The 12,711-nt window shown below is 39.4% G+C and overlaps 1 protein-coding gene across 1 annotated transcript; it reads right to left on the reverse strand.

The window, feature by feature from the left end:
• Positions 1 to 6,584: 6,584 nt before the first annotated feature.
• On the reverse strand, positions 6,585 to 10,486 carry naif1 (nuclear apoptosis inducing factor 1). Its single transcript, XM_028602328.1, has 3 exons — positions 9,895 to 10,486; positions 8,762 to 8,809; positions 6,585 to 7,166 (listed from the first exon to the last, which is right to left on the reverse strand). The coding sequence occupies exons 1-3, from the start codon at positions 10,337 to 10,339 to the stop codon at positions 6,628 to 6,630; spliced, it is 1,032 nt and encodes a 343-aa protein (XP_028458129.1). The 5' UTR covers positions 10,340 to 10,486; the 3' UTR covers positions 6,585 to 6,627.
• Positions 10,487 to 12,711: the final 2,225 nt, after the last annotated feature.

Genomic DNA, 12,711 nt, shown 5'->3' on the forward strand with positions numbered 1-12,711 from the left:
GTTATTTCAGGCTAAGAACACTAACCTAACGGTTCCTGGTTCCTCCTCCGTCAGGACCACATCGGCTCCTCGGTTCGGTATTCAGATTCCTCACACTTCCATCAGTGTCTAGACTCCATCGGGGGATCATTTTCTGGCTTTCTAATACCCAAAATATATATATATATATATATATATATATATATATATATATATATATATATATATATATTTCATAATGATGGAGTCTAATCTCCAAAGACTGTACATGTCATATCAGGCATCTGTCCAATAAATCTCTGCATATCTGCAACGAAGTCTCCCCTGATTGAAATAACAATATAAAGTTAAATCTCATGTATGCCCAGATCAAAATAACTCTTATTATAATGAGGACATACACAAGATCTCTCTTTTATGCTCTTTAAAACCACAAAGCTGACAACAAAGTTGTGAACATCACCACAAAATTTGTCAAGAAGTACTGGCGGTGGTCCGCTCTTCATTATCTGTATTTTGCCCAGTATGTGTATGAAAAGATGAAAAAGGAAACATTTCCTCCACTATGTATGCTTATCTTTCTCTGCTTTGTTTACCTGCTGTTGAAAATCAATTCTTGGCTGCTTGGCAGGTGTCGGCAACATGCAACATGGCTTTTCATCAGTGTCTCAGGGTTCGGGGGACTTTAGCAACTAGCTTTGATTGGATGTTGTGTTCGCTGCGGTGGAGAGGTGTCTGTGGCCTGGGCACAATTAGCACTTTACAATCAAGTTATTGTCCTTTCGCTGCAACTAATTTGACGTAATGGGCATACCTCCACCCCTCAAAAGACGTCCTAAGCAGTGGCTCTGACATTTGATTTGTTATATTCTCCTCACGTTATGCATATAGTTGAAGAACCAGTAACGCAAGTAACGCGATAATTAATTGATAAGTAACTGTAATGTGATTACTGACTTATCGACAGTAATGCGTTACATTACTGCATTACAGACAAATGTAATCTGATTATAGCAACACTGGTCATGACTAATTTATTAATGACTCGGCATCATCTGTATTGGAGAAAAGAATCACTTCATCCGATGTTTAAAGTGAATAAAATAGCCTTGCCAGCTACTGACGCAATTAAAACTTTTTTCTCTCCCACAAGTCCCCACTTCTGTGTGAAAAGGCCCTGACACACCAAGCCGATGGCCAGGAACAAGAGGCGACTATGACCGACTGTGGCAGCATACAGTCAAGGGAGAAGACCATAGAGAGTCCATGAAAGCATCGGAACAAAATATTTCAGCAACGTTTTGCTCCTGCTCCTACGCTCATGGACTACTTACGCTCTACCAGAAGACTTACAAATTCCAGACAGGTTGCTCACGTCACATCTACGTCGGCAAGCTCAGTTTGAGAGTGCTCAGTACGCTCAGCCATCACCGGAAAAGTGCTTCTAATAGACGTCACTGGTCTCCATCAAAGTCTATGGCGTTGCTGTATCCATTTCTTTCACTGTCTAGAAACCGAACAGAGCCTACGGTCACTCTGCTTTACTAGCCACCGGGAAAACCGATGACACCAGGAGATGGCTAACCATCTCCCAGGCTGTCATCTGATCTCTCTGCAAAGAATTCTCTCTACGGTGGGAGCGGAGTGGAAGGACCAAACTCGAACGGCCCGCTGCTGGCTAGTTGGCTAACCTTAGCTTGCTAATTCCGGACACCAAGCATGCCTTAATCCTATACTGGTTACAGAAAATTAGCCGAACAAAATTGTCACTCATCTTGCAATAGCTATGTGCTTTCCTACGAATTGACAACAGCGTGTGAATGAAACATTAAGATGTTAAGTTAACTGTTACATTTTACTAATTTTGAGGCTGGCTGGCTAGTATGCTAGCTTGCTTGCGTGCAGACCATGGATGTATTAAGAGAACAGTGCAGACAGTGCAAAGAGGGAGGTCTATTACATTTTTTATGGTATAGTATATAGTATTAGTTTGAATGCAGAAGTGCCGTTCACCCTGTTACAAATTGATGAACCACTGAAACAATTTTGGAAACATTATTTTAAGGTACAAAAAGAATCTTTGGTGTTGCTTTAAAATATATGTTATTGTTGAAATAAATATACCAACTTTTTACAGCCTATGATACCAACACAAGTAGCTATGTATATCTCGTACGTTTGCCATATTATGGTGCAAAAATTGTTATTCCAATTGTTCAAACCTATGTGTTTTTCAGAAGGAACATTCAAACTTCATTTTTGGCCAGTTTTGACAGCTCTTACGTGTTGGATTGATCAGATGAGATGAAAAATGAAAAGAGCCTTCTGTGTGCTGTTTGTTTGCTTTCCTCACTACCCTGACACGTTTTCAAGATGAAAGCCGAGGGCCAAACGCCAAAGCAGTGATAACATCAGTCAGTAAAGGTCCTATTGATTGCTTTGTTCATTATTGTTTTTAACCAAAATTAATTGCACTTGAGGGGCTAAAATGCTCAGCTTAATCAAATTTGCACACAAATCAGAAGTGGCAGAAATTAAATCTGACATGAGTTTTGAGGCTTGGGTGTGGTAAATTGGCTCCAAAGTCCCTCTACAAAATTTCAACGAAGTAGCCCTCCTAGATGTACGATATGTGGTAGTCCCATGTATCATGTCCAGACAAAAAAGCCTCTTGGAGTCATTCCCTAAATCCAACAAAAGGTCAGCCATATTCATTTTACTGTGCCATTTTTGGACATTTTATACCATTTCTAAGCATTTAATTTTTTTTTTTAACATACAGTACTCCTCCTAGAGATTTAACATGATTTATTAATATGTTATATGTTCCTTACATTTACTACTTTCTGTTTTTCTTAAATGGAGCCTCCAAGCATACACTTTTCACACGTTTGTACTTGTATAACCGGTGTGACAATAAACATCTTGAATCTTCAAATGACCACCAGAGGGGTATTTTTTTCAAGACCCTAGCCAGAGATTCTAAGAAGGCCTGATACTTACAATGCCTGCAAATGGCTAAAAACATCCAAAGATTGGACAGTAAATTAAACATGGCTGATTTACTGTTGCATTTAGGGTATAGCTCCAAGAGCCGTTTTTGTTATCTGGACATGATTCATATACCTACCAAATTTCATACATCTAGGTGAAACATACTGTGAGGGCTACTTCTTTGACATTTTGTAGGGGGGCTATACTAAAGCATGACACCCATAAAATATCAAAAATGTTACCGGTGTGCAAATTTTCACATTTCAACGCACTTTTAGCCCCTGTAAAAATCAATTAATTTGCAAAACAATATTTAAAGCTGCAAGCAGTGATGACCGGGCCCTCGCACCCTCCCGCATATCGGGGGTGCTGGTGGGACATTGGTTGATGCATCGGTGCATTTACGTGCAAGTTAATAATAATAATAATAATAATAATAATAATAATAATTCATTTTATTTATGGGTGCCTTTAACGTCACTCAACAGTAATTAAAAACAAGAACACAGACAGCAATATATGAGAAGTGAGAATGGTATGGCCAAACAAAATATGCTAATCTGTTTTGAGCTGTGATTTGAAGGTGTCCAGAAGGGTGTGTGTGTGTGTGTGTGTGTGTGTGTGTGTGTGTGTGTAGGTGTGCAGAAAGGTACGGAGGTGCAAGGTTGTGGAGAGCCTTGAAAGTAAGAAAGAGAATCTTATAGTCAATGCGATATTTGATAGGGAGCCAGTGGAGTTGTTGAAGGACAGGGGTGATGTGATCTATGGAGGGAGTTGTGGTGATACTCCGGGCAGTTCTGGACCATTTGGAGTTTATGGAGAAGTTTGAGAGGTAGACCAGAGAGGAGAGTGTAATCTTTGTGGGAGGTCATTGTACGCCGCAATCCTTGGCGGATCCACTAGTCTGACATTATTTCCTGGGTGGAGTGTGTGGCACTGGAAATGACTTATAGAAAAAATGGTACCACTTCCTCTGTCCACTATGTGGCACTGGAAAACACACTAATTATATGTCATGCTGCTGTGTATCATGCGTAGACCAGACAATGTAAATTTCATGTAAACTGGATGAACTTTGTTCCACAAGGTTGACGTCTTGTTGTCAGTAGGCGGCGCCATGACTATGCCATTAGTTAAGGTTAATATGGCTGTGTAAATGTTTTCAGGCCAGGACTCTTATCCAGCATGAGAGATTGGACTACGTAAAATTCAAGTTTCAACAGCTTCCTGTCTCATAGCAGGGACCGTTGGACCTCTGGCACTTTTATGTTTGGGCCCTTATAATAATCCTATCAGTTTCAATAGGGCCTGACCAATGTTGTTGTAACTCGGGCTCTAATGATTTACTACTGTCAAACCAAAATACTGAAAATAAATCAAACTTAAGTAACAGGAATGTATTTAGGTTGTTATCAGTAGTAACAAAAATCGACCCTATAAGAGAATCCCAGATATTTACTGTGGACATCCAAGTCACTTAAAGGGTAACTTCAGTTTTTTTTTTTTCAACCTATTTTCCTATGTTTTTGTGTCTAAGTGACTGATGGGAACAACAATCTTTGAAATTGGTCCAGTATTGAGCAAGGCCGCTGCTGAAACGAGCTACAATGTAAGTTAATTTGACCTTAAATGTATGTCCACAAAAAGTGCTTGTTTTACCATTGACATGCTCAGATTATTATTCTAATGATGATCTAGTATCTCACAACATTATGGAAAGGATCCCTACAGAGGTTGATCTTTTTGTTAAAGAATGAGATCCTTTTTTAAACATAAAAACATCCCCAAAATCCTTATCGCCAAACCCACCCAGACTCCATTTAAATAAATAGTAATTTTATTATCGTAAAAAAACACACTTCATTCAAAGTCGACAGAAACAAAATAAAATTATCAACATGCCGTCTTGGTTCGTCTTTCCACTGTTCCAACAATCCCCACTCTGGTTTGGTTGAAATAAACCCTTAATTTACCCATTTACATGTAGAAATATGCTGGCTCTACACATACTAAAAGTATTGTTTATTTAAAGGTCCAGTGTGTAACGTGTTTAGTTGTTCATTATCAAAATCTGTGTTGCCCATTCCTTTTTCATGAATATTTACCTCCACCATCAACTCCAAGTATTCCTATTGGCTTGAAATTTTACATTTGCATTCGCATGAACTGTGGTAGACGCTCCATATTCATGCACCATCTTGAAATACGTTAGCCAGTAAGGGACATACAGGACATACTGCTCTGCCGGTCGCGTCTTTGCTGTCACATGATAAACTCACAGGTGCTGCTAATGCTGCTAATGGGTATCGTAGCTTCCCGGCCCCGGCAAGTTTGAAGAAGGAAACGCGGAGGACCACAAGTATTCAAAATCCAAATTTCAGGAACAGGAGTCTTCTTCTTCGGCCAGAAAAATTAAAAGGATATTGAAAAGAGCAAGAGATCGGCTTTTCGAAGCGTGAAGGCTACCGTAGCTGTAATACGTACTTTGAACTGCGTGGTGCGAGTGAGTTGATTGCGATATATGATCTCAACGCTAGAAATTCCTACACATTGGACCTTTAAATGGAGTCTGGTGGGTTTGGCGATAGTGATTTCTGAGCCGTTTCTGGTTAAACAAAAAGTATCTTACTCTTTAACAAAAAGCTATATCTATGTAGGGAACCTTTTCATAATGTTGTCAGACACTTAGAATAACAATCTGAGCCTGTCAGTGGCAAAAACAGCACTTTTAGTGGAAAGAAATTGACATGCACATTTGCCCTATATGGTTACATTGCAGCCTGGTTCGCTGCTGCCAGTGTTCTGACTCAATATTGGACCAATTTCAAAGATTCTTGTTCACATTAGTCACTTAGACACTAATGCATGGGGTAATAAGGTCCAGTGTGAAAATAAACGTAGTATATGACTGTAAAGTAAAATAATTTCACATAACACACAGATTTCATCCTAATTTATAGATGCCTTAAAACTACACTGCAGCTGCTCCACCAGTGGTGAAACTTGCTTGCACACACTGACCTCTTCTGGTTGATTAATAGTGATGCACCCTGCAGGGAAAACGCAGGCCGATGAGGCGTCAAGTTTTATTAAATTCTGAAGACATGGTGCACACTAACTGAAGACCCCAGCTGATTCTGGTCTTAAAACAAGACTGATTTATTCTTCATTCAGGGTAAACTGCAGGATGACTTAAAGAAACTAAGATTTAAAAGTTCAGCCCACATCAGGGGGATGACTACCTGCATAATTGCATTAAAAACACAATTTCAATATCAAATCCAATGTATTAAACAACATAAACTCACTGCTAATTAATGACAGACGGTAAAAAGTAAAAATAATGCACAACCTTTTCACTGCTTCTGCGACTGTTTTTCCGAATCATAAAACAGAAGTAAAATTATGTACATGCTTACCCCAAGGCAACTTTTAAAAAGCTTTTCATTGTTCTCTGAAGCTTGTGTGCAAGGACTCCTCTATGTACAATGCAGACAGGAAGCCACACACACACACACACACACACACACACACACACACACACACACACACACACACACACACACACACACACACACACACACACACACACACACACACACACACACACACACACACACACACACACACACACACACACACACACACACAGTGCTATTGTGTCTCCTCAGCTTGCTGTGGAGGTGTTTTGGGCCTGCTCTGCTCCTCTGTTCCTGGCCTGTCAGCTATCGCTCCTGCTGCTGAGCTGCTGGGGTTTGTGACCTCATTCCCACTCTGCAGGAATTTGCGCAGGTCTTTGAGAGCAGGCCTGAGCATCTGCACTAATGCTAGCAGGGCAGCCTGGGTACCTTCCAGGGCCTGGGCCTGTCTTTCCTGGGCGAATGCCTGAGCCTCCTGGGAGCGCCGCATCATCTGCAGGAGCTCGTTCTGGCCCTCCAGGTGCTGGGCAATCTGTCGGATGTGGACGTTGGTGACTCTCTGCTCCTGCAGCAGGCGGGCTGAGTTGAGGGCAATGCGGCTCTTCAGCTCCTGAGGTTTGGCCTGACCCTGAGGCGGAGGTGGGGAAGCCGAGGATGAGGCCAGCATCTCCACTGGAGCCTCAACGGCTGCCACAGTGGGAGTGGAGTCACCTACAGTGGTGGTGCAGTACTCCACTACGCCTCCATCCTCTAGGGTGTGGTAAGTTGTTTCAGCTGGAAACAGAACAGAAACAACTTTAGTTGAGTTACTTTGGCTGAGGAGTCTACAAGTTTCCAATCAAACTTTAAAACTGAAAGTAGAGTTGTGATCTACTAACCCTTATGTCACTCAAAGCACCAGTTAAAGGAGTAGCAGATCTGAAAATGTTGAAATGATAAGATCTATACCACTAGTATGGAGCTGGAGACAGGACAGGGAATTCCGCCGTATGTCCTTCTTTTTGGCCGGATGTCCCTTACCTTATACTTTCTTTGTGTTGGAATTTTAAACTCCGGTGGATATCTGAGGACTATGGTTACCTGCTCCTCAGATCTCTGCAGGGTAAATCCAGACAGCTAGCTAGACTATCTGTCCAATCTGAGTTTTCTGTTGCACGACTAAAACAACTTTTGAACGTTCACATGTTCCACCAAAACAAGTTCCTTCCCGAGGCTATTTTGCAGAGGCACCGGGGCTCTGTGCGGTGCATAGATTGTGATTGGTTTAAAGAAAAGCCAATAAACCAGAGCATGTTCCTCTCCCATCCCGAAATGCCGTGTGGACTAGCCAGACCGTCCAACGCGGCACAGTGGAGGACGGTCTGGCAATGCGAGACTAGGACATGGTCAAAGGACGAGCCAGGGGGATGGATTTCGGGTTTAAATGGTTTGAACTGGATGGTCATAAATATGCCAGTTAATTTATTCTGATATTACAATTATCCCTCCTCTGACTTTCTACCCACATTTTAATCATATTACAAACTTTGTGTAAACATGTTTTATTTTGCCAGAACATCTGGTTCAGAATGCATTATTGTCATTGTGAATGACACCGGGAACAAGTGAGGATTCACTCAGGCTTGTTCATCTTTCATGGATGGATCCAGAAAACACAAAAATCAGTAGGCCTCAGAAACAAAAACAGCTGGATAACATCTGGATGTTCAAATGTTACCTGTAAGCCAATGCTTAAGGACCGCAACGTCCGGTGATTGATCTTCAGAGTTTCAAAAAGGCACAAAAAATTTGCAGAAATTGGTAAATTTGTCTGGACACACCCCTGCGCAAATTCTTGCATAGTACAGTATGACTGAATATGATGAAGTTAAACAACTGCACTCCAAACTTCTTTTCAACCTCCTAATAAATACATCTTGTCACATATTCAAATACTATTAGTCAATAATGACAAGACATAGTAGTGACGGTTGAGCAACATTAAAGAGGACCATCTAGTAAATGAAATTAATATTGTACTCATGAATGTGAATACTGGTTGTGAGATTACAGCATTACAAGGGCTAGGTGGTGTTCTGCTTGTGGCCCTAAAAGACTTTGTTCTTGTCCCCAGAATTCTTAGCTCAACAGAAAAATAGAACAATCTCTTCTTTAACTTTTCTTCATGAACTTATGTGCCTTTGGTATCTGCTAACACGGTTTATGATGATTAAAAATCTTAGTTAATAATCAATTCCCTGTAGGAAGACCTTTCTTTGTACCATGTGGAAAGATGTGTCCAATTCACTAACTGATCTGCATGTGTCAGGTATACAGTATAATATTCTGCAGGTATGGAGAGATATTGCAGAAGAAAAAAAAAAACTTACTGAGTGGCTTTGCCTCATCACAGTCTGTACCTGAGCCCGATGGAAGAGCTATAAAATACGCAGACAGAGGATGATGCTTAAAAACACAGGAAAATACAACCAACAATCGAAGAAAAAGAAAAAAATCCAATTATTATTAGGCTAAAACTTGCAAAAATACTTTAATATTTTTCTCCTTAAAAGTACTAAATTACTAGAGTGCCATTTTAAATGATTTATTTAATTAGTTTTGGACTTTTAAAGTAAATAAGGATAAAACAAGAAGATTTTCTTTTTTTTTTTTTAGGTAATAACAAAATTCTTTCAGACCAAAACATGATTTCAGTGACTTGATAGGGAATCATTTTTTGAACTTTTAGTCATGTACAAACTGTCAACATGTATAATGTGACAAGGATCCCATGTAGCAAAGAAAACTCCTGCACACTGTGTAACTTTATATAAAGTTATAAAAAAAAATTATATAAAGTTTGATAGTAGACAATGTTTCGGTACTAGACCATCGTCAGGCAAATGGTGTTATATCCTGAGAAGCCATCTTTTTGAGGGGACAGTTTTGTGTGCACCAATCAGCAACTTCAACATGAAATCAGGCATTTAGTGCACAACATTCATTCACATATCCATTACTATAGATAGAGACTAAACTTCAATACAACCCCTATATAGTAACCATAATAATATATATATACAGTATATCATGCCAGAGCAATCAATAGTACATGGATGTCCATTTATATATAATGAATCCACACAACAAACGATGTATAGCATTCATATTCAGGCATATTTCCAAAACCTGCTGGTACCTCATCCATTAATAGACAGAGGAAACCTATCAAAATAAACACAAGAGTCTACTTTACATTACTTTTTGTGTTAAATCATATAAAATGTATAGGAAAATAGAAAAATAGAAAAAGTCAACATCATAAACATTGCTTATAAGACTCCACACCATCATACAAGTACAAAAAAGCACTACTGTAAAGGAAAACTGTGGACCTTGACATCATTTTAGGGAGGCAAACCACATCTGAACACGTGAACTTTCATGGCAGCATACACTACCTCTAACACTGTAACTGTATCCTATCTGTGCATGCTCAGAGTGAAAACTTTTGTCAACTTACTGTCTGCTAGTGTTACGGTGGCGGCAGCGTTCACTGTAACAGGTAAAGTTATCTCAGCATCCGAGTCTCCTGCAGGTAAGCTGATGATGGTGGCCTCCCCCAGGAGGTTACAGATCCTCTGCTGCATAGCGGTGAGGATGACGGGAACTGGAGTGCAGTCAGCGGAGATTCCCTCTATAGCAGCCCGCGCCTGGGCCACTTTCCGTCGGACCTCCGTCTTCATGTCAGACCACTTCTTTTTCACCTCGGGCAACTCTCTGGGACAGGTGGTGACAGCGTTCACCTTTTTCAGAATATCCACCCACGCGTTATTCTTTGCCATGTGGGTGACTCCAGCATTGAAGTGGTTAACCAGTGTGTGCTTTTGTTTCTCTATTTCTTCCACAATAATTTCCACCTCTCTCTCCGAGAAATTCATTTTTCTTTTTTTCGCGACCGATGCCATAATTGCAGAAACTGCTCTTTTGGAGAGGTAATTGTGCGTACAATACGCACAAATAGTAGGATTTACTCAATTAATGTGCGCAACGTAATGGCTTCCAGAATCGGCTTCTTCTTCTTCCTACTAACAACGCTTACGTTGGTTGGGCGTATAGCCCCGCCCACTGACACTCTATTGGTCGGATATCTCACGGTCATGCTTTATTCTCTGTGGCTATTGGTTTAATCACACGCCAATACTCAAGCAGCCAAATAAACGATGTAATTCAAAATCCTCTCACTTTACAGTCTTAGTTGGTAAATATGTTTTTATTTTTTCATTTCAACATTTCAATAACAACAATATACCGGATTTGCAGGAAATAGCTATTACAAGCAGCAGTAACCTAGAAAATAAACATGAAATAACGCAAAACAATATAAAAATGGATAAATAAAAAAACTACACAATACACATATTGCAGTCTGTCAAATGTGTGCGCGTGTGTGTGTGTGTGTGTGTGTGTGTGTGTGTGTGTGTGTGTGTGTGTGTGTGTGTGTGTGTGTGATGTATTACCCTCTATATACACAATCTTAAGACATTTCTCCATTTCATTTATTTTAGTAAAAAACTATTAGTTGAAAAAAGTAAACTCAACCAATAAAGGTTTCATAAGATAATGTATGTATATAGAAGTTACTTAAGATTGAATACATTTTTAAAATAGTCAAGAACACTTTTCACCCCTAAATTATTCAGAATATTGGACATTCCAGTGTCCACAGCCACAGTGACAGAAATGTCCATACTAAGCAGAGACATCACGTGCAATAATATTTCCAAATATCAATGGGTCATAGATCATACCCACATATTTTATATCCTCAGGTAAAAACCCCAAACAGCGCTGCAAGTGGACAAGCGACTGTCCCACCACCTAAGTGATCATTTCAACAACAGAAGTCCAGTACAAATGTAATTTTTTTTTATTTAACCTTTATTTCTCCAGGTAAGTTGATTGAGAACAAATTCTCATTTGCAACAATGTAATGGACTGTATTTATATAGCGCTTTTCTAATCTTAACGACTAGTGCTTTTACAGAGTACAGGAACTATTCACACAGCATCGAGAGCAATTCAGGGTTCTGTGTCTTGCCCAAGGAGACTTCGACATGGAACCGCAGGGCCAGGGATCGAACCACCAACCTTTGGATTGGTAGGCGACCGCTCTATCACCCGAGCCACCGCCGTTAAAGATGGGCACATCCAGAACTCCAATTTCAGAGGATAATTGATGCATAACACAATGTAGACTTAAAACAAACAAACCCAAACCTTGCCCCAGCTGACACATCATAGCTAATTTACAATATACAGTACATCAATAATTCATCACCATCAATCACTAAATCTAGGCGTTTTTGTCTGTTTTTTTATCTGTTTTTGTTCACTTTGCCTTTTTTTCCCCTCTGTAATTTGTTGATGACATTTTCAGACATTACATCTCTCCATTGTCTCTATGTTTGTACCATTTTATATGTCTACAAATGCATAAAACATAAAAAAAGAAATATCCATAAAGGCATTGTCACATATCAGAGATGTACAATGACTATAATTTAAGATCAAATAAACTGTACATTAAGCCACACTCAAGAGGGATAACACAGTTGTTTTGCTTTCTGATATAATTAATAAAGGGACTCCAAATCTTAACAAATTTACAAAATGAATCAGATGCAGAGTACCTGATCTCCTCCAAATAAAGACAGGACACCATATCATTGGGGCACTTGTTAAAATACAATTTATACAAAACATAAAAGCTTGCTGGGTCTCATGACGCAATTTTAGGGAGCTTTTAGAACAACCCAAAACAGCAAGTAGCCTACACAGTCTGGATCGACTTGTTTATGAAATTTTACATGTTTAAACAGAGTAACTAACAGAGTTAGTTACTTAGTAAATGTGTAAGGAATAATGTAGAGCGAGCCTATCATTATTGTGAATTAGAACCCCGACAGGGTGATGCAGGGTGATCTGGAATCAGCCTGAAGGGATTCAACTCAAAATATTCATTTAAAAATAATTGTATTGAATGGTCCTCCAGAGTCTATGATCAGAACTCAGTCCATGGCAACGGTCTGTTATACTTAGCAACGGTCTGTTACACAGAAATAAAAGACCGTAGAATGCCGTGATTAACCAATCAGAATCAAGAATTCATCAAGGCTGTGTAATAAACAGAAATAATGAATGCTTTCAAAGTTTCGGATTAATCACTGTCAAATACATTTTTAAATGCAAAATGATCAAGTAGCTTATGATCACATAGTTTTGTGTAAATGGGTGAATATATATATATATATATATATATATATATATATATATATAT

This window comes from Perca flavescens, chromosome 16, assembly GCF_004354835.1.
Source record: "Perca flavescens isolate YP-PL-M2 chromosome 16, PFLA_1.0, whole genome shotgun sequence".
NCBI lineage: Eukaryota > Metazoa > Chordata > Actinopteri > Perciformes > Percidae > Perca > Perca flavescens.